We start from the raw sequence: 23,130 nt of genomic DNA on the forward strand, positions 1-23,130 counted from the left end.
GGATGCGGAGGGCTTTCAGGGGCCAAGCATATTATACAGGGAATTGAATTGCTTATCACCAGAGAGGCTGACCTTTGGGGCTTTGCAGTCAAGAATTTTGTTATCTCTCTCCTCCCATCTCAACGTAATTCTTTGCATTTTTTTTTCAGCCTTATGTCCCCCAGGATTCCCTTTTCAGACTTCCTGCTTTCTTCCTCCTCTTTCCCCGCTTCGTGCAGTGCTGGCGCGTGGGGCCTGGGGCAGCACGGGGCGCGCACCCGGGTTATTGCTTTGCTAACAATTCCATCCTTCTCTCTCCGTCATTCCCTGCCAGGTGCTGAGTTTCTCCCTCCCTCTCGGTTCGGTCCCTCCCGCGGCTCGCCCCCGGGCGGGCGTCTCCAGGAACTCCAGGCGGACGCGGCCACGAGCCACTGCCACGTCTCCGCCGCCAGCAGTCCAGCGCCTGCGTGGGCTCGGGGGGCGGGGCAGCGCTGGGAGGCGGGACTTGCGCGTGAGCGGCGCGTGAGCGGTTCAATGGGGCCTACCGGCGGCGGCGCGCTGCGCGCCGAGGGGCGGGGCCCGGCGGCGGTTGCTGGCGGAGCCCGGGAGGCGGAGAAGGCTGTCGTTGCCTTGGCCGTCGCATCCCCGAGGGAGTCGTGTCGGCGCCACCCCGGCCCCCGAGCCCGCAGATTGCCCACCGAAGCTCGTGTGTGCACCCCCGATCCCGCCAGCCACTCGCCCCTGGCCTCGCGGGCCGTGTCTCCGGCATCATGTGTGGTAAGGGGGCCGGGAGCGGGGGGCGTGTTGCCGGGCGGCGCTGGGGTGCGGTGCGGGCGCCGCTAAGGCCCAAGGCAACGGGCGGAAGCGGGAGTGTGGAGGGTGCGAAGTCTGGGTGATGGGCAAGGGGCGTCCAGTGGTGGCTGCGTGGGCGGGGGCCGGCATCCAAGGGCGGGAGAGGGGGTGGCGGCCGGGAGAAAGGCACCTGAGAGGAAGGCGGGCCCCCTTTGCCGGGGGCCAGCGGGCGCCTTGGCGCGGAGAAGGAACCGAGAGGGGAGAGAAACGCCTTTATTGAAAAAGGAGGAGAGGGCTGAGGGAATTGAGGTGTGGAGGGGGGTGCCTTCAAAAGGGCCCACCAGGTGAGTGAGGCAACCTGTGGAACCTCGGGCGAGGTCTCTTGAACTTACCTTGCATTTTTCTAAAAATCTTTCAAAAAATATTTTACTCGTTTTCGGGCAGGCCCAATAGAAAACAGACCCTAGCTAGAGCCACGGTAGTGGCATTAAACGTGATACTTCCTGCCATCCGTTGTCTCGACAGAAACCATTGCTAATCAATAGCTTGGTTAATGGGCTTAGACCTGATCCTCTGGTGGAAGAAGCCTTCAAATGTCTATGGCGATAGGTTATACATTATTTATCATTTGCGTGTGCACCCATTAAAAATGCCAGCTCTGAAAAATATCAGTTATACCTTGGATGTATACCCCTTTAGAATACCAACTATGAAAAATATCATTTATCCTTTGCATGTGCACCCATTAAAAATACTAGCTGTGGAAAGTTTAACAAATATTTTTCCTAGAGCCTTAAAAAATTAAGGTTAGGCTCTTTTATTCCATGTTTTGAGAGTCGTTTATGATTACCTAAGTGTCAGTGAAAGAGATTTTGAGAATCGTGTCTGACATGACTGATATCCTCTAAAATTGGTGTTAACTTGGCTATTGCCAGTAAAAATAGTTGTATTCTTACCTTTCTTATTGAAATTTACAACCGACTTTATCCCTGGAAGAAAACACTTTTTTTTTTTTTTTTTAAGGGAAGTACCATTTTAAGAGAATTGAAAACTCTCTGGGAGACTTCTTATTTGCAGCCTTTTGCACGAAGGAACTGAACAGGAGGTGGATTGTACTTGTTAGTGTATATATTTCCTGTATTTAACTTTATGCTCATTTCAGCTTCTGAAAATGAGGAGCAGGTTTAAATTTAGAGTAGATTAAAAAAAACCCACATAAAAACAGAAACACCTATAAATAGCTTACTGAAATTATTAGAGTAGAGCTGACTTCAGAATCAGACTTTTGCAGTGTCTACTTAGTAGAATGGTTTAGCATTTAGTTTGATGCTATGAAGTAGTGAATTTGCAAACTGGTCAATCTCCAGTGTGCTTCATTTGGTAGTTAACTGTTCCTGAATGATGAGGGGTGTGCCTCATCAAGTACTTGACATTCTGGTTGCAGGTCATTTCATCATGTTCCAGGAAAAAAAACGTAGTCAAAGTACTTACTGAAAAAAAAAAAAAAATCAGCGCTGGGTGTGGCGGCTCCCGCCTATAATCCCAGCACTTTGGGAGGCCCAGGCAGGTGGATCACCTGAGGTCAGGAGTTCAAGACTAGCCTGGCCAACATGGTGAAACTCCGTCTCTACTAAAAATACAAAATTAGCTGGGCGTGGTGGTACGCGCCTGTTATCCTAGCTATTCGGGAGGCTGAGGCAGGAGAATTGCTTGAACCCAGGAGGTGGAGGTTGCAGTGAGCCGAGATCGCACCATTGCAATCCAGCCTGGGTAAAAAAAGAGCAAAACTCCATCTAAAAATGATAAATAAATATAAATAAATCAGATATGGAAATCAGGTTCAGATAAGGAGATACATTTAGGGTGGAGACTAAATGTTGGGAGTTTTCACATAGTCCGTGTCTCCATTCCACAGAGTTTTACTGCTGAGGAAACAGGTATTGAAGAAATAAAAAGTGAGTATTTGAGGCATTTCTGAGGTCCTGCTTTTAAGTCATACCACGATTTTGCCTGATTCTAGGGGTAGGGTTCAGAATTTATTTTCTCTCTAATGTAAATTCTGAAAGATAAGAAGATGAGTGTCATTATTTTCCTCCCACATCTTAGTCATTGCACTAAAATTCCTGAGCAGAGAAATGGAGTGAAAATTAGACTAGATGGGAAAATCTGGAAGCTTACCTTATGATTACTTGCTATCTAGTTAAGTTTTTCTTTTTCTTTCTTTTTTTTTTTTTGAGACGGGGTCTCACGCTGTGTCGCCCAGGCTGGAGTGCAGCGGCATGATCTTGGCCCACTGCAGCCTCCGTCTCCAGGGTTCAGCCTCCCGAGTAGCTGGGATTACAGGGGTGTACCACCACACCTGGCTAATTTTTGCGTTTTTGGTAGAGGTAGCGTTTCACCATATTGACCAGGCTGGTCTCCTGACCTCAGGTAATCCACCCACCTCAGCCTCCCAAGGTGCTGGGATTACAGGAGTGAGCCACTTTACCTGGCCGTAGTTAAATTTTCCTAAAAGATTATTTTATTTCAACGTTGTACAATGTTGAAGCAGAAGAATGAGGATTGAAGATTCTGATATGCTTTTTTCAGTCAGATATACTGATAAAATTGATATGTTTACCAACTTGTGTTGGGATGTTAATAAGTGTTAGGAAAAAAGATCCTATGGTCTAGTAAATTTGGGAAGCAACATATTAAATCGCGTGGTAATGTTTTGTTTTGTTTTTTGATTGGAGGATTTCTTGGAATCTTTAATGTATTAATAATAAGCATTGAGAATCTTCCAGAGAAGAATAGTGTGTCTCTTTTCCAAATTTATTTTATCTTCCTTTTTCTTGGTAGTTTGGAATATACTTTGTCCTTTTTATTTGCATTATTTTTGGTTTTGCTGAGAGAGTGCCAAGTCACTTAAGCTATTCCTAGCTTTTAACAGATTTTGCTATTGTTTTTATAAATGTGAGGTTATACCCTTCTGATCCGATGGTGTATATAAAATGAAATTTTGGGGATGGGCGTGGTGGCTCACGCCTGCAATCCCAGCACTTTCGGAGGCTGAGGCAGGTGGATCACCTGAGGTCAGGAGTTTGAGACCAGCCTGACCAACATGGTGAAGCCCTGTCTCTACTAAAAATACAAAAAAATTAGATGGGCATAGTGGTGCACACCTGTAATCCTAGTTACTCGGGAGGCTGAGGCAGGAGAATCTGTTGAACCCAGGAGGCGGAGGTTGCAGTGAGCTGAGATCGTGCCATTCTACTCCAGCCTGGGAGACAAGAGTGAGACTCTGTCTCAAAATAAATAAATAAATAAATAAATAAATAAATAAAATGGAATGTTTGCAAATGAGATCCTTTTTAAAAGCAGTAAAGGAACTTGCAATTTTAAAGTATCCTAAAATGAATTTTTCAAAAGTTTTTTGTAATTATACTGTCTAATGGCTTTGGGGATAATTGAGGGATGCTGAGATTGGCTGCTGGGATTGGTCATAAAACCAGTACTATTAACATATCCTTACATATACTGGATATGAAGAAGTTGTGAGAGAAAATAATTGCTTAATAAGCATTTCTTCAATTGTCCCCTGGAAATGGAGGTTAATAGGTTTTGGTAATGAGCAGTAGAAGGCGGGAGAGGGTTTTGTAACACAAGTTTGGGAAATTCTGCTCTTAGAGATTCACAATTAGTAAGATTAAAGGTTCCAGAAAGTTCTAAATATATACCTAACTTTATTTAACCAGGTAGTTCTTAAACCTTTAATTATGAAACCTTTCTTTACTTCATTCCTTTTTAGCATCCGGTGAAATAGTGTTCTGTTTCTGTGGTTTGAGAATTTTTTGACCGTATGTTTCAGGTGCCTAAAAAGTGTTAGAAGATACTTGCAGATATTTGAAATGATGGCTTTATACTTGGCACTCTGCCCTTTGCAGAGATGACTAAAATAAGAGAGTTGCCTTCAAGGAATTGCTGCCTGATCAGAGGAAAGAAAATGAATGCACATGCAACAGCTTCAGGTGAAAATACACAGTCCTTGTTCATTGCCATGTCATAGATCACAAGTGGAATGAGTAGAAATTTAGAGACTGGAGAGCTCTGGGCTTTGGGTATCTGTATTAGGTCAGGAATGTTCTGGGTGATGGGGCAGGACTTTTACTCAACTTGTAGAGAATTAGTATACTGTGAGAGGTAATCATTAATGGCATATGTTACCCATCAGTGAATGGAGGCGGAAATAGTTTGAGAACTACTACCAGAGGGGTTGAAGGAGGAAATAGAAGTGCCAGAAAAACAGACCAAAGAACAGTGGCTAAAGGCAGAAGAGTTCCAAAGTAGTATATTGCCTTGAACAGAGTCTGTAAAAGTGGAAAAAGGTCATTCATATGTTAATACTGCAGAGAAGTTAATTGGATATGGTTATAAAGAAATTATTAGAGAAATTGCATATGTCAAGGCAGAAGGATCTCAGTTTGTGTTTAGGTGGAGGGCTGCAAGTAATACGAAAAAGAAGAGGATTTGGGGATTGAAGTCCCCTGGGAGTGTTGAGAAGTTGAATTCTAGAGCTGTGGTTCCTGACCTACAAGCCCTGAAGTTGTTACAGGGTGTTCATTGCTTATTCATATGCTTATAACTTTGTCTGTAAGTTGAATAAAAATTGTTCTAGATCATTGAATAATTGTTCTAGATCATTGAATAATAAAAAAACCCATTGTTGTGAAGGAGCCTCAGAATATTTTGATGTTAACAAAAGGGTTCTGTATTTACAAAGTTGGAGAAACACTCATTAAGAGTTAGGAGTAAGGCCCAGCACAGGGTTCCCTCCGGTAATACCAGCACTTTGGGAGGCTGAGGTGGGCGAATCACTTGAAGTCAGGAGTTTGAGACCAGCCTGGCCAACATAGCGAAGCCCCATCTCTACTAAAAATACAAAAATTAGCCAGCTGTCATGGTACGCACCTGTAATCCCAGCTACTTGGGAGGCTGAGGGAGGAGAATTGCTTGAACCTGGGAGGTGAAGGTTGCAGTGAGCTGAGATCACACCACTGCACCCCAGCCTGGGTGACAGAATGACACTGTCTCAATTAAAAAAAGAAAAAAAAAAAGAGTTATAAGTAGCCAGTGTTTTGGCTCACACCTGTAATCCCAGCCACTCAGGAAGCTGAGGCAGGAGGATTGCTTGAGGCTAGGAGTTCAAGATCAGCCCGGGCAACATAGCGAGATCCCATCTCTATTAAAAAAAAAAAAAAATTAGCCAGGCATGGTGGTGCATACCTGTAGTCCAGTCTACTTAGAAGACTGAGGTGGGAGGATTGAGCCCAGGAGTTTGAGGCTGCATTGAGCTATGATTGTGCTGCTGCACTCCAGCCTGGGTACTGAGTGAGAGCAGGACTGTTTAAAAAAAAAAAAAAAAAAGTTACAAGTAGGGGAGAGGCTAGCTTCAGAGAGTAGTATGTGTAATATGTCTCTCTTGAGGTTACAAGGAAGGATGAGAAGTATTTAATATATGTGTTGTTAAACTGTTGAAAAGAAGATGGATGAGGGGCAGTGACTCACGCTTGTAAACTCAGCATTTTGGAAGGCTGAGGCAGGAGGATCACTTGAGGCTTGGAGTTTGATACCAGCTGGGACAGCATAGTGAGACCTTGTCTCTATATTTTAAAAACAAAAAAAGAAAATGAAGACTTTAATTCTGGCCAGGCCCAGTGGGTCACGCCTGTAATCCTAGCACTTTGGGAGGCCGAGGCGGGCAGATCACCTGAGGTCAGGAGTTCGAGACCAGCCTGGCCAACATGGTGAAACCCCGTCTCTGCTAAAAATACAAAAATTAGCCAGGCATGTTAACACACGCCTGTAATCCCAGCTGCTGCTCGAGAGGCTGAGGCGGGAGAATCGCTTGAACTCAGGAGGTGGAGGTTGCAGTGAGCTGAGATAGCGCCACTGCCCTCCAGCCTGGGTGACAGAATGAGACTCTGTATGAAAAAAAAGACTTTAATTCTATAAAGTAAGAATCTACCAAAAATGAAAAAGAAGCTGGGAAGAGAAAATGAAGATTTGAGAGTAGTATGTAGCTTAGACTGTAAAATAATATCTGGGAGAAGTTTGAAAGTTAAGCAAGTGATGAATTAATAGGATTGGTCAGCATTTCAAAGGGCCCATCCGAAAGTGGACTGAAATGGATAGATGAGTTCTCCTTGGCTGTCATAGTTCAATGTAGAGATGCTCAGAGACTAGGAGTCAGAGCACAGTGGACCCAGAGGGTTTGACTTAGCAGAATGATGAAAAATTGTGGTCTGATGTGAATGTTCAGAGAGAAGAGAGAGAGATGGAATATTTGAAGATTGTGAGCAGGAAGTACATGGTTTTTTTTTCTCAAGAAAGATGATGACATAGGTAGACTGTGAGGGAATATATAGAGATGTCAGGACTTAAACTAGTGATTTGAGCTCCAGAATGTTAAATGTGCAAGAGATGTGTCGTGGAGCCCCTTCTAGTGGCAATAGTTACAATAAAGTAGGGGAGACATGAACCAATTAAACACACAAATAATTGAAAGTCTTAATTGTTTCACTCCGTATGTTATTTTTGTATGTGTGATTTATTTTATTTTACTTTTAAATTTTTTATTTTTTTGAGACAGAATCTCACTGTGTCGCCCAGCCTGGAGTGCAGTGGCGCAGTCTCGGCCCACTGCACCCTCTGCCCCACCTCCCGGGCTCAAGTGATTGTCCTGCCTCAGCCTCCTGAGTAGCTGGGACAGGCACGCGTCACCATGCCTGGCTAATTTTTGTATTTTTAATAGAGACGGGGTTTCACCACATTGGCCGGGCTGATCTCGAACTCCTGACCTCAAGTGATCCACCCTCCTCGGCCTCCCAAAGTGCTGGGATTACAGGCATGAGCCACCGCGCCTGGCCTTTATGTGTGCTTTTAGGATTGTAGAAGATGTATCTTGGCTGGATGCAGTGGCTCATGCCTGTAATCCCAGCACTTTGGGAGGCCGAAACAAGAGGATTGCTTGAGTCCAGGAGTTCGAGACTAGCCTGGGCATATAGTGAGACCTCATCTTTACAAGAAATAAAAAAATAACTGGGCATGGTAGCTCACGCCTGTAATCCCAGCTACTCCAGAGGCTGAGGTAGGAGAATTGCTCCAACCTGAGAGACAGAGGTTGCAGTGAGCCGAGATCGCATCACTGTATTCCAGCCTTGGTGACAAGAGCAAAACTCTGTCTCAAAAATTATAAATAAATAAATAAATTAATTAATTACAGGCACATTGGCATGTGCCTGTGGTCCCAGCTACTTGGGAGGCTGAGATGAGAGGATCACTTGAGTCCAAGAGGTGGTGGTTTTAATGGGCTGGGATTGTGCCACTGTACTCCAGCCTGGGCGACAGAGCAGAGCCCCTGGTGAAAAGAAAAAAGAAAATGTATCTCAAATAATACTTAATTTTAAAGAAATCTTAAATGTAGAATGTGATTCCATAATTATAATATTGACTAGTTCACTGCATCCTTGAACCCCTGGGCTCAAGTGATTCTCCCACCTCAGGCTTCAAAGTAGCTGGGACTACAGGCATGCACCGCCATGCCTAATTTTTTATTTTTTTGTAGAGACAGGGTCTCCCTGTATTGCCCAGGCTGATCTCAAACTCCTGCCCTCAAGTGATCCTCCCGCCTTGGCCTCCAAAAGTGGTGGGATTACAGGCATCTGCTACTGTGCCTGGCCTGTAGAAAAATTTATAGCTGAAGGACTGGGACTGTGTGTATGGGATTAACAAGTTATCTCTGAGAAAGGGGTTGGAACCTGTGTGGAGACAGAAAGGAGAGATTTTCACAATTAATTCTGTAGCATCTGTATAGTTTTAATCTTTATTTATTTATTTCAAATTTTAATAGAGACAGAGTCTTTCTATGTTGCCCTGGCTGGTTTTGAACTCCTGAGCTCAAATAATCCTCCTGCCTCTCTTCCTAAAGTGCTGGGATTACAGACATGAGCCACCGCTCCTGGCCTACTTTGAATTTTTAATGATGATGATGAATTAATTTGTGACTAGTATTATAAGAAAAATAAAACAAATTTAGAGTTTAAGTGACATTGTAGGTGGATTTTGATTCAGAAGTTTTAAGTTTAGAGAATGAATTTGAACACTAATCACTGATAAGTTACAATGTTTAGGGTCCCAAAATATTGAAGCTGTCAAATGATAAAATATATAAAAATAAAATCTTGTATTCATAAGGAAATAAATGCGACCAGGCATAGGAATTTTAATAATTTGACTAGTCAGTTGTGTTCAGTTTTCTTTTCAATAAGGTTTAACAGTCTTTATTTGCAGCTACATTGCTTTCAACCAGGTGTGTCTAGTCTGTGATCCAGATTGCTTCTGAAATTTTGTTGGCAAGGTGCTCATAAGTGCTTTTTTGTCATTGAATTTAAGTTGCCATTTTCTGAGAATGATGCCTGTAGGTTCAAGCATCTGCTTCAGTTAGGGAGTTATTTTATTCCAAGTATATTTTATTAGTAAGAAAGCTTACACTTGTGAAGTGCGTGCTGATTTGGGGGTAGAAAATCTATGCTTATACAGCTACTGTTTGTGCTCTTAGAGCAATTACCGAAGAGTGGCGGAAAGTTGATTTTAGGCTTTTGTCATTACCTTACTTAAGAACAGTTTATTGGGAGTTTAGGCCGGGTGCAGTGGCTTATGCCTGTAATCCTAGCACTTTGGGAGGCCGAGGCGGGTGGATCACCTGAGGTCAGGAGTTGGAGACCAGCCTAGCCAACATGGTGAAACCGCATCTCTACTAAAAATACAAAAAATTAGCTGGGCATGGCGGCAGCCCCTGTAATCCCAGCTACTTGGGAGGCTGAGGCAGGGGAATTGCTGGAACCTGGGAGGTGGAGGTTGCAGTGAGCTGAGATGGCTCCAGCCTTGGCGACAGAGCAAGACTCTGTTTCAAAAAAAAAAAAAAAAAAAGAACTGTTTAGTGGGAGTTTTGATAAGACAAGTCAAAGACTTGAAAATAGAGGTCAAACTAACGATTTCTGCTCTAACAAGCATCATTGTGAGTTGTGAATGCCTCCCTTGTGAACATGCCCTGCATACCTGATGAATTGCTGCCAATATTGTCTTGGGCACGCCAAGATACACTTAACCCAGTATCCCCACAGGTGGAATGTCTTGGGCTAGTAGTGCTATCAAGGGACAGGGCTATGAAACTGACAAGTTCATCTTCTTAGCTCCCATTTCCCTCATCAGGTATGTCTGAGGCTAATCCCCTTCCTTCTTCTAGCTCTATTACTTTTTTTTTTTTTTTTGAGACGGAGTCTTGCTCTGTTGCCCAGGCTGGAGTGCAGTGGTGTAGTCTAGGTTCACTGCAACCTCTGCCTCCCAGGTTCAAGCTACTCTCATGCCTCAGCCTCCCGAGTAGCTGAGACTACAGGCATGTGCCACCACAGCTGGCTACTTTTTTTTTTTTGTATTTTTAGTAGAGACGGGGTTTCACCATGTTGGTCAGGCTGGTCTTGAACTCCTGACCTCGTGAACCGCCTGCCTCGGCCTCCCAAAGTGTCGGGATTACAGGTGTGAGCCACTGTGCCCAGCCGAAATGTTCTTAAGCTCTCAAGATTCATATAGTGAGCCATTATAAACCAAGGAGATTGAAGTTAGAAGTATTATCAAAGTTGAATGCTGTTGTTGAGTTACATTATTAAAAACTGAATTTAATATTGCACTACTTAATTTTTTTTTTTTTTTTTTTGAGACAGAGTCTTTCTCTGTTGCCCAGGCTAGAGTATAGTGGCACGATCTCAGCTCACTGCAACCTCTGCCTCCCAGGTTCAAGCAATTCTCCTGCCTCAGCCTCCTGAGTAGCTGGGATTACAGGCACCTGCCATCATGCCTGGCTAATTTTGGTATTTTTGTAGAGATGGAGTTTCAGCATGTTGCCCAGGCTGGTCTTGAACTCCTGACCTCATGTGATCCACCCGCTTTGGCCTCCAAGGTGCTGGGATTACAGGCGTGAGCCACCCAGCCCTGCCGCATTAACTTTTAAAAAAAGTGGAGTCTGTAAATTGTCTTAAAAACAATTTTATATCATTAGCATTTAAATAGTTTTAACAAATTAATATACATATTTAATCTTTAAATCATTTACCATCCAGCTTACATTTTTACGTTTTTACCAACTTTCATTTTTACCATCTGGCTTACATTTTTACTTTTACTATCAGACTTAGATTTCTTAAAAAAGAGTTTAGGAGTGAGTTTTTCTGGATGTGCTGCATTATTAGAGTTTGGCAGCTCTGGACAGACTGCAAACAATCCTCGGCAGTCTTCTGTTTTCAAATAAGCTAGATTGTATCCTCCTTTAGTGGACTCTAGCTGATGCAGTCACAGTGGTGGGAACTAGTTCAGATTCAGTTTTTTTCACACTTTTTTTTTTTTTTTTTTTTGAGATGGAGTCTTGCTCTGTCTCCCAGGCTGGAGTGCAGCGGTGTGATCTCGGCTCACTGCAACCTCCGCCTCCTGGGTTCAAGTGATTCTCCCCATCTCAGCCTCCCAACTAGCTGGAGTACAGGCGCACGCCACCATGCCCGGCCAATTTTTGTATTTTTAGTAGTAATGATGGGTTTCGCCATGTTGGCCAGGCTGGTCTTGATTTCCTGGCTTCGGGTGATGCGCCTGCCTTAGCGTCCCAAAGTTGGGATTACAGGCGTGAGCCGCTGCACGTGGCCCACATTTGTATTAAAGTATTGTTTTAGAAAAGATTTGTGTTCTGTATATTGTCTTTTAAAGACCTGATTAAAATACTTAACTGATAGTTATCTGTAGGTGTTTAATCTTTCTCAAAGATCAGTGACCCATGGGTGAGGAGTGCAAAGATTGATTTACAATTGGGTTATTGGTTTATTAATATTACAGATACTTTATGAAGGAACAGCAGTAATAACAGAAACCCCAGACATTCTTCTGAATTAAATGGGTGCAGATTGGTCTGGAGACTCTTCTACTGCCCTCTAGTGTTTATATCATGAGTAGCCATTGAAAGTTTGAAGTTGCACATTGCTGTGCCGCTACCACTCTTACCTTAGAAATATACTTAAGCAGCATTTTGTTTATCCTTATCTTAATTGCTGTGCTTTGAAGTTGGGAATGCTATTTGTGGGTATCTCTGGGATATCAGTTAACTAAATTTCTATTTTTGAATTATGTAAGATAGATGTTCTATCCTCCCTTACAGGGTGGTGGTGCTGTGAAAGTAAGATGACTGTGCGTTACAGGAAAGCTTAAAAAATAAAAATGTAAGGTGTGTGTGTATCTTTTTTTAATCTGAATAAAATACGGGATTTCTGTAAGTCTTTGGCCTGGAACTACTTCTTTGGGGAGAGTTGAAGCCATTGTTTCAGGTTATTTTGGATTTTAATGTGTAAGTTTCTCTTTTTTAGGGCATAATAATTTATTTGAGAAAATTGTACTGTATTGATCATGGTGATTAGCATATATGTTATGGCTTTCCTGTTGGGTATCAACAATGCGCCATTTTTGTATACTGAAATGTTTCAATAGGATCACACTCTATAGAAGTAAATATCTCTTTTCAGATGGAAATGAAGACTAGTTTTTTGGGAGTTCTATCTCACAGAATTAATTTAAACTTCTTATGAATCAGTAGAATTACAGTGAAATGTTAAGAAAAAGGGAAGTTTTAAAATAAGCAGCTTGAACTTGTACTTTTATATATTTTATATATTTAGTCTTCAGTTTTGATACATTAAAGCTATGCCCACTCTGGCCAAAACACAGCCATGGAAAACCTCAGATAATGCCCATGCTGCCATTCCTAAAAGTGTGGATTTCCCTTACCTTTGTTCTGTTACTTCTTTGCTTATCTGGTTCAGTTCACATTGTATTACTCCTTTGATTTCTAGTTTTGTTTTTCCAAGTGATTGCTCTTTTTCTGTGAATTTTCAAGAGTTGTTACGTGGTTGTCATTTGCTGATATGATGAACAAGTAATTCAAGCAATTATCTTTTAAGATAGTTATGTATTTGGTCAGTTTTTACTATTTTACGTAATTATTTAAGGGGTGAGTATTTTTTACATCATTTATTCCTAAATGTCACTGATAGCATGGTTATTGGAAGTAAGCAAAATTAATCTCATTGGTACAGATTTTAGGGTCTATATATGTTGCTTAAATTACTTTAGAAATTTTTTTCTTGAAGCAAAATGCTCTGTATGTAGGACATAAACCATGAATTTGTTAATTGGTTTTTAAAAAAATTAAATTTCACTTGACAAAAATAGCAGTCATGGAAAATAAGTAGCCAGCTTTACAAGCTGCTTTGAAAAAATTATGTATGTTGACATGTTTACTTTAGTTTTTTTATACATATGAGAAACTCCCCCTTGAAAAAGTTCCATTGCCTTTAAACAGTTTGAAATGTTTGAAAGACAGAATCTAACTTCACATTTTTTCACATACTTGACATAATTATGCTAATTTTGATTTTTAAATCAGAATTTTTCATTAAATATTTGTTTATTTGCAGGTATATTTGCTTACTTAAACTACCATGTTCCTCGAACGAGACGAGAAATCTTGGAGACCCTAATCAAAGGCCTTCAGAGACTGGAGTACAGAGGATATGATTCTGCTGGTACTTCTAAAAAAATACTATGGATTTTGCATGATTCTTTAAATAGAGATTATTTTTATTATTATTAGGAGACTAGACTATTAAAGTCTGTTTTGTTTTGAGTAAGCGTAAATTGGAAGAATTTTTGTCTTTTATCATATTTAAAGGATTTATTTATGTAATCTCAACAGTGTTACCATTTATGTGGAGTATTGCTTATGATGATCTATTAAGAATATTATTGTAAAAACATCATATGGGGCATTATTGTGGTAAAATAAAATTCATGAAGGTCTTACTCTAAATTCTTTTTTCTTTCCTGTAACTTTAATTTTTCTCCATTGATTTCATGCTTTGGCATATAAACTTGCCTCAGATTCTTTTTTCTTATTTTTATTATTTATTTTTGAGATAGGGTCTCACTCTGTCACTCCAGCTGGAGTGTAGTGGTGCGGTCATAGCTCACTGCAGTCTCGAACTCTGGGCTCAGGCAATCCTCCCTCCCCGGCCTCCTGAGTAGCTAGGACTATAGCTGTGTGCCACCATGCCCAGCTAATTTTTAAAAAGTTTTTGTAGAGATGAGAGTCTCACTATGTTGCCTGGGCTGGTCTCAAACTCCTGGCCTCAAGTGATCCTCCTGCCTTGGCATTTCAAAGTGCTGGGATTACAGGCAAGGCACTGATTCCAGCCTCTTCTATCTTAAATAAATTACACATAAACATAACTTTCTGGCAACTTTATGTTCTACCCTAGCTCCTTCCCTCAACTGTGTCAGAGGTTCCTAAGACCATCCTCAGATTTGACAATTCCCTAGGAGGACTCACAGGACTCAGCATTTGGTTGTACTCATGGCTATGTTTCATTATAGCAAAAGAATACAAAGCACAGTCAGCAAAGGGAGAAGGTGCAGGAAGTGAAGTCTTGAGAAAGCTAGGCATAAGCTGCTCACCAGTGGATCAGTGCCTAAGGTTTTCATTGGGGGTTGGTCACATAGGCACCCTCTGCCTAGCATGTACCAAAATTCTAGACTCCCAAAATAAGAGCAGATGTTCAGCATAAACCACATTGTTTGCACAGTTTGTGTAGTGAGACACTTTTGGTTAGGGTGGTAGGAATCCTTCCAAAAACCAAGTTTCTAGACACCAGTGAAGGGCTGACCTTGAAAACAGTCCTTTCTAAGGATAGCAGTTTCACACCTGCTGTGTTAACTCTTTTGTACACTTAACATTGCCATATGGACTGGGCATTTGTCTTCCTTGACTTTCCTTAGTAATGGAAAGTCAGTTCCTTAACTCCTTTGTTTTTAAAATTCTCTCTTTCCTTAGCTTCTTTGACAGCACATCTTACTCTCTTCCTAAGATGCTAAGATTACTTCTTTTCTTTTTTTTTTTTTTTTTTTTTTTGAGACGGAGTCTCGCTCTGTCGCCCAGGCTGGAGTGCAGTGGCGCAATCTCGGCTCACTGCAAGCTCCGCCTCTGGGGTTCACGCCATTCTCCTGCCTCAGCCTCTCCGAGTAGCTGGGACTACAGGCGCCCGCCACCATGCCTGGCTAATTTTTTGTATTTTTAGTAGAGACAGGGTTTCACTGTGGTCTCGATCTCCTGACCTCGTGATCCACCCGCCTCGGCCTCCCAAAGTGCTGGGATTACAAGCGTGAGCCACCGCGCCCGGCCAGATTACTTCTTTTCTGTTTGCTTTGGAGGCTCCTTTCTTCTACTTACAGCTCAAATATTAATGTTCTTCAAGATTCTTTTTTTTTTTTTTTTTTTGAGATGAGTCTCGCTCTGTCACCCAGGCTGCAGTGCAGTGGTGCGATCTCGGCTGACTGTTGCAACCTCTGCCTTCTGGATTCAAGTGATTCCTCTGCCTCAGCCTCTCCAGTAGCTGGGATAATAGGCGTGCGCCACCACGCCTGGCTAATTTTTGTATTTTTAGTAGAGATGGAGTTTCACCATGTTGCCTAGGCTGGTCTTGAATTCTTGACCTCAGGAGATCCACCTGCCCTGGCCTCCCAAAGTGCTGGGATTATAGGTGTGAGCCACTGCACCCAGCCAAGATTCTTTTCTAGGCCCACTTCTCTTAGTTGGTGTCTTCATGGGTGAGCTCTGACTTCATCAACCTTTTTTTTTTTTTTTTTTTTGAGACGGAGTCTCACTCTATCACAAGGCTGGAGTGCAGTGGCATGATCTTGGCTCACTGCAACCTCCACCTCCCGAGTTCAAGCAATTCTCCTGTTAAAGCAATTCTCTTGCCTCACCCTCCTGAGTAGCTGGGATTACAGGCGCCTGCCACCACACCCAGCTAATTTTTGTATTTTTAATAGATACGGGGTTTCACCATGTTGGCCAGGATGGTCTCGATATCCTGACCTTGTGATCTGCCCGCCTCAGCCCCCCAAAGTACTGGGATTACAGGCGTGAGCCGCCGTGCCCGGCCCATCAACCTTCTATTAATTTATATCAGTAACTTCTTTGTTTTCGTCTTATTTTTTATTTATTTTTTATTTTTATTTTGTTGAGATGGAGTCTCACTCTGTCGCCCAGGCTGGAGTGCAGTGGCACGATCTCGGCTCACTGCAAGCTCCACCTCCCGGGTTCACGCCCTTCTCCTGCCTCAGCCTCCTGAGTAGCTGGGACAACAGGTGCCCGCCGCCACGCCTGGCTAATTTTTTGTATTTTTAGTAGAGACGGGGTTTCACCACGTTAGCCAGGATGGTCTCAATCTCCTGACGTCGTGATCTGCCCACCTTGGCCTCCCGAAGTGCTGGGATTACAGGCGTGAGCCACTGCGCTTGGCCGATATTTTTATTTTTAATTTTAATTTTTTTTCGTGTATATGTTGGTGACTTCTAATCCAGATGTATTTCTTCTAATCCAGATTTATCTCCCAAGCTGTATTCTAGGCCTCCTACAAGTTTCTTCCTAGATAGACCATGATATTTTAAACTTTGCATGTTCAAAAATTAAACTGAGGCTGGGCGTGGTGACTCACGCCTGTAATCCCAGCACTTTGGGAGGCCCAGGTGGATGGATCACTTGAGGTAAGGAGTTCAAGACCAGCCTAACCAACCTGGTGAAACTCTGTCTCTACTAAAAAAAAAAAAAAAAAAAAATAACCACGCATTGTGGCGTGCACCTGTAATCCCAGCTACTTGGGAGGCTGAGGCAGGAGAATTGCTGAACCTGGGAGGCAGAGGTTGCAGGGAGCCGAGATTGCGCCACTGCCCTCCATCCTGGGCGACAGAGCAAGACCCTGTCTCAAAAGAAAAAAAAAAAAGAAAGAAAAGAAAAATAAGCTGAATACATTGCAGTCCTCACCCCACTCCCCACTCTGTTTTTTGTTTGTTTGTTTTTGAGATGAGTCTCACTCTGTCGCCCAGGCTGGAGTGCAATGGCGCAATCTCAGCTGACTGCAACCTCCGCCTCTCGGGTTCAAGCCATTCTCCTGCCTCAGCCTCCCAAGTAGCTGGGATTACAGGCATGCCCACTCTGTTTTTCTATGTCCCTTTTATTGAGAATCATTCAACAAGTCCTTCAAGCCATTCAACAAGTCCTTTGAGGTATTCCAGACTTCTCCTGCTTTCTCACTTACATTCAGTCAGTTCCGCTTTTCAATATCATTTATCTCTGTCTGCATTACCACTGTTTAGTTCAGGTCCTCTTCATTTTTGCTTTGCTGTAGCTGTAGCTTTTGACAGCTGGTTTCTTCCTTCCGTTTCTCTCCCTCCAGTTCTTTCCCTACACTGTTTCTAGAAGGGGTTTGCTAAACATTTTTGCTGAATCACTTCTCTGCTTAAAGGACAGTGTTTTCCCAGTATCTTCAGGGTAGCTTTTTCAAATTCCTTAGCAACTTAAGGAGACTCTTAAGAGATATATTCTATGACCTTCCTTCCTTAGCTACCTTCTGAGGTGGGTGCCCATCTTTTGCATTTCTCCATTGTATCCCAATTGCAACCTGTAGTATTTTTATTATAATTCATAATCAGGCTGAATTATTTTTTCCTTGTCTGTCTTCTCGATAGACTTAGAAATTTGAGGACAGGAATGGAGTTATTTTTGTTTTTGTGTCTAGCAGTTATCCTGGTTCTTGACACACAATAGGTTTTCCGTAGATAATGAATTAATAAATTAGTGAATTAATTAGATGAGAATATATTTTTTAATTAAAAATTTTGCCTCACATTAATAATTTTATCAGTAGCTAGTTTCTAAATCTTGCTTTTTTACCTCATGATGGTTTAGGTGTGGGATTTGATGGAGGCAATGATAAAGATTGGGAAGCCAATGCCTGCAAAATCCAGCTTATTAAGAAGAAAGGAAAAGTTAAGGCGCTGGATGAAGAAGTTCACAGTAACGTACTTAATTTGATTTTTGTCTCCCTTCCCTTTCTCTTCCTTTTCCCCTCCCCATTCTCCACTGAGTTACTCCCTCCCCCCATATTTTGGGACCCATTTTAATGATAATGGTCTGTAACATTGAAGGGAGGAAAGAAAAGTAGTTTTGTTACTGTCTGGACTAGTTTTAAAATGTGCCTGAGCCTGAAAAATAATCGTTGCAATTAGGGAAGGAAATTAGTTAGGTATATTACCTTCAGCGCAAGCTCTGAATATTAAATGAAATATCTTCAGAGCCACCATTCCTGAGGAAGAGCTTTTCATAGGACAAAAGGTATTTTTAGTGATGCCCTTATACATGTGTCTTCACTTGCTAATTGTCTTCACTTTGGACTAAATGCGTAGCTTGGATGTAGTCAATTTTGACGTTGCACCTTTGAGTAGGTCTGATATAATCTGGTAAGTATCATGTTTTCCCTCACAGTTGTCTTCTCTGGCACAAGGAGTTGTCAGAGATGTATGCCGCATCAAAGAGGATTTACTTCTCAGTATTTAGATCATAACATTATTCTTACACATTTTATTTTTTCACAAGAAACTTGAAAACAAAGCAACCTTTGAAGTAGATTGATTGAAAAAACATTTTTAAAATTCTCCACAAAACCCAGGAAACCACAAGTATTTTATGTACCTACTCATATGAATGCTATCATAGTCATTATGAAAGAGTACAGGTAGAGGAAAATGATGGATTTTTGTCTTTTTTTTTTTTCCTACATAAGCCATACATTTAGCTTTGTAGTACTTGTTTAACAAATTAAATCAATACTTATTTTGCCTGTATTGTAGTGTAAGATTAGCTAGGGGTAAAGCAGACACCCAAATAACTACACTTCAAAAACAGTAGTATAAATATCTACTGTGTGTTCTGCATCCTGTATACCAGGCTGATTATAGTGAGTTCTGTAGGAGAGAACAGACATTGCTGTGAGATTCAAGGGAGAGTTCCCACAAGTTGACGAGACTGGGAATACATAGGGAATGGGTGCTGATTATATTTGGTCAGTGAAGATGTGAAGGGAGGACCTTCTAAGTAAATAGCATAGCAAGATAAAAATAGTAATGGCAGGCTTGTTGATGGAATGATAGTAGTCCTTTTTATTTACAGTATTGGTAGACAAATATGGGAGGCTAGAAAGGCAGATTGTGAACAGAATCACCATTTTTCAATGTCAACATATTGAAACATGCCTCTTCGTGGTAAACCTTTTTTTTATTATTTTTTTAAATTTTATTTTATTTTATTTTATTTTTCCCCAGATGGAGTCTCGCTGTAATGCCCAGGCTGGAGTGCAATGGCGCAACCTTGGTTCACTGCAACTTCTGCCTTCCAGGTTCAAGCGATTCTCCTGTTTCAGACTCCCGAGTAGCTGGGATTACCAGACATGTGCCACCATGCCCGGCTAATTTTTGTATTTTTGGTAGAGATGGGGTTTCACCATATTGGCCAGGCTGGTTTTGAACTCCTGACCTCAAGTGATTCGCCCGCCTCAGCCTCCCAAAGTAGTGGGATTACAGGCATTAGCCACTGTGCCTGGCCAGCTGGTTTGTTTTTGAAGTGTAGTTATTTGAGTGTCTACTTTACTCATAGCTAATTTCTTTTTTTTTTTTTTTTAAGGTGGACTCTTGGTCTGTTGCACAGGCTGGAGTGTAGTGACACAATCTCGGTTCACTGCAACCTCTGCTTCCTGGTTCACGCCATTCTCCTGCCTCAGCCTCCCGAGTAGCTGGGACCACAGGCGCCTGCCACCACGCCCGGCTAATTTTTTTTATTTTTAGTAGAGATGGGGTTTCACCATGTTAGCCAGGATGGTCTCGATCTCCTGACCTCGTGATCCACCCACCTTGGCCTCCCAAAGTGCTGGGATTACAGGTGTGAGCCACCACACCTGGCTAATTTTTGTATTTTTAGTAGAGACGGGGTTTTGCCATGTTGGCCAGGCTGGTCTTGAACTCCTGACCTCAGGTGATCCACCCTCTTTGACCTCCCAAAGTGCTAGAATTACAGGCTTGAGCCACTGTGCCTGACCAACTCCTAGCTAATCTTACCCTACAATACATGCAAAATAAGTATTGATTGAATTTATTATCTACAAATGGAAACTTGCAGATATTGCTGGTGAATTTGTAACTGGTAAATCACTTTAAAGAGCAATCTGGCCATATCTACATGGGAAATGCCTATACCCTGAGACTAAGCACTTCCACTCTTGATATATACTTGAAGGAAACACAGTGAACAAGGTGACGTGACAACAAGATTCATTGTTGCAAAATTTAGAAACAGCCTAAATGTCTATAAATAAGGAAATGGGATGATACAATAAGTTGTGTGTGCCGGGTGTGGTGGCTCACGCCTATAATCCTAGCACTTTGGGAGGCGGAGGTGGGCAGATTGCCTGAGCTCTGGAGTTTGAGACCAGCCTGGGCAACATGGTGAAACCCCATCTCTACTAAAATACAAAAAATTAGCCGGGTGTGGCAGCGTGCGCCTGTAGTTCCAGCTACTCGGAAGGCTGAGGCAGGAGAATCACTTGAATCCAGGAGGCGGAGGTTGCAGTGAGCTGAGATCATGCCACTGTAATCTAGCCTGGGTGACAGAGTGAGACTCCGTCTCCACAAAACAACAACAACAACAACAAATAAGTTGTATATGATAGTGAATGACCATATGTAGCTTTTGAAAGAAGTGTACTGAATCTGGTTCTGCATATGGGAACATAGATAGTTCCTGGTATGTAAAGTATAGGACATTTAAAAACACAAAACGGTACTATCATTTATGGTCTCATGTTAACATAATCATAGTTTAAAAGGCATGAATAGTAAGACTGTCAACTTGAGAATCTTCTGAGGAGGAAGTGAATGGGATGGGGAAATAAAGGAGGTATCAACTGCATTTTTTACATTTATTTATTTCAAGTTTCCATGTACCACATTGATTTTTTACATTTTAGATCTTAAAAAATATGTAAAGCACAGATGACTAGATGTTTTATTAACTCTGAGTATGGGTAGTTGGGTATTCATTATTCCCAGCAAATTTATGTTTGAAGTATTTTTTTCAAAAAGGGAGATGACATCTGAGAAAAGGCAGGCAGAGGGCAAGGAGCCATGGGAGTAGAGGTAGGGTAAGATAGAGGATGCAAATGAGGAAATTATTGAAGCACTACGGCCCAAGAAGATCAAGGCACAGGCAATGAGTTAGCCTTTAAAGGAAAGAGTGTACTTTAGGAATCAAAGATAAAAGACAAACTTAAAGCAGATAATTACCAGGTGAGAGGAGAAAAGCTGAGTAAAGTGGAAATTGAGGGATTGCAGGTAGGATTGAGCTTTACGGAGAATAGAAAAGATGATGATGAGCTGTCAGGGAACTGGATTGAGCTATCAGTTTAATGAATAAGGAACTTGGATACATGTTTCTTAAGTAGCAAGTGAAATAGGTATGTGAATTTGAAAGGGTCTTAATTTACAGAATTTTCTGACTTTCTTCAGTATTGCTTGGCAGTAGATGGGAGAAGAGAAACTGAGTGTGGGGGTTATCTAGACTTAAGATTCAGCAAAGGACTTTAAAATGGGTAACAGACAATAAGGAAGAGTCAAGGATTCAAAGTCATGATTAATTTATATGACATGAAATATTGTGAGAAATGTGCTTATTGTTATAGCAATAATTTTTTTCTTACTAGACATTCGGTAATGTTCCTACGGCAACAGTGAAATAAAGGTGTGGTAATTATCATGAATTTGAAATGGATTCAATATATAGAATCTTGTGACTTTCTCCAATATTGCTTGCCAGCATGTTCAAGGAGATACTGCTTTAATTATAGTTAGCTTAAAAAAGTAGTCAAAGAGGTCGGGTGTGGTGGCTCACGCCTGTAATCCCAGCACTTTGGGAGGCTGAGGTGGGCGGATCACCTGAGGTCAGGAGTTTGAGACCAGCCTGGTCAACATGGTGAAACCCTGTCTGTACTAAAAATACAAAAAAAGTAGCTGGGCATGGTGGTGCGTGCCTGTAATCCCAGCTACTCAGGAGGCTGAGGCAGGAGAATCGCTTGAACCTGGGAGACAGAGGTTGCAGTCAGCCAAGACTGCACCATTGCACTTACTCCAGCTTGGGCATGAGAGCAAAACTCTGTTTCAAAAAAAAAAAATAAAAAAAGTAGTCAAAGAGATGTTTTCATTTCTTGCATTAGCCTGTTGAATAATGGTAAATGGTACTTTTCTTGAGGTCATTTATCAGGTTGCCTTAATTATTCAGAACACAGTTAAGCTAGGAAAGAATAGATGCCTGATTTTATTCATTGATTGAGCCATCCAACAAAAATGTGTCTGCCATGTATACCTTTTAGTGCTTAGGATTCAAAAATAATAAGGTAGGCTGCTGTTTTTGTAGCTTTTCAAATTCTAGTGGAAGCTAGGTTGACAACATATCATAAATGTAATAGTACAACAGAATATACCATTGTGGTTTTATTTATTTATTTATTTATTTTTGAGACGGAGTCTTGCTCTTTTGCCCAGGCTGGAGGGCAGTGGCACGATCTCGGCTCACTGCAGCTTCCCCTTCCTGAGTTCAATTGATTCTCCTACCTCAGCCTCCTGAGTAGCTGGGATTACAGGCGTGTGTTACCACGCCCAGCTGATTTTTTTAGTAGAGACAGGGTTTCACCATGTTGGCCAGGCTGGTCTTGAACTTCTGACCTCAGGAGATCCACCTGCCTCAGCCTCCCAAAGCGCTGGGATTACAGGCATGAGCCATGGCGCCTGGCCAGTTTGCTCTTAATTTAGACCTAACTCTGATAAACTTTGTTATCTGGGTTCTTAGCCAAATGAATTTTATATTTAGGAAATTAAGAGCATTACTAGTTAATAACTGGAGCTGTCCATTTTTTTTTTAAGACGCCCCAAGAAAAGATAGCTTATATGAAAAATAAATTAAGAATCAGCTACTTTTTTTTTTTTGAAAGGGAGTCTCGCTCTGTCACCCAGGCTGGAGTGCAGTGGTGTGATCTTGGCTCACTGTAACCTCTACCTCCTGGGTTCAAGCAATTCTCCTGCCTCCACCTCCCGAGTAGCTGGGATTACAGGTGTGTGCCACCACACCTGGCTAATTTTTGTAGTTTTAGTAGAGACGGGGTTTCACCATGTTGGTAAGGCTGGTCTCAAACTCCTGACCTTGTGTCCTGCCCGCCTCGACCTCCCAAAGTGCTGGGATTACGGGTATGAGCCACCGCACCTGGCCGGATCAGCTACTTTTTAAGATAAAAGAACATTGGCCTATGCCGATTTCCCAGTAGCCCCATACTTTCATAGCATTGCTCTGTT

The 23,130-nt window shown here is 42.0% G+C and overlaps 1 protein-coding gene across 3 annotated transcripts in view; it reads left to right on the forward strand.

Annotated features, from left to right (window-relative positions):
- The first annotated feature begins 528 nt into the window (after nucleotides 1–528).
- The window catches only part of GFPT1 (glutamine--fructose-6-phosphate transaminase 1), a 62,217-nt gene continuing 39,615 nt past the window's right edge, over nucleotides 529–23,130 (forward strand). For 2 of the 3 annotated variants that reach the window (XM_055241047.2, XM_055241048.2), the window contains exons 1-3: nucleotides 529–756; nucleotides 13,320–13,427; nucleotides 17,648–17,755. In XM_055241047.2, the coding sequence (XP_055097022.1) occupies nucleotides 750–756; nucleotides 13,320–13,427; nucleotides 17,648–17,755 (223 nt within the window). In that variant the 5' untranslated portion in view covers nucleotides 529–749. Of the gene's footprint in view, nucleotides 757–4,624; nucleotides 4,782–13,319; nucleotides 13,428–17,647; nucleotides 17,756–23,130 lie in introns of those variants that run through there. The other variant, XM_063617854.1, reaches the window with a different exon arrangement.

The sequence above is a fragment of the Symphalangus syndactylus genome, chromosome 14, assembly GCF_028878055.3.
Source record: "Symphalangus syndactylus isolate Jambi chromosome 14, NHGRI_mSymSyn1-v2.1_pri, whole genome shotgun sequence".
Classification (NCBI taxonomy): domain Eukaryota; kingdom Metazoa; phylum Chordata; class Mammalia; order Primates; family Hylobatidae; genus Symphalangus; species Symphalangus syndactylus.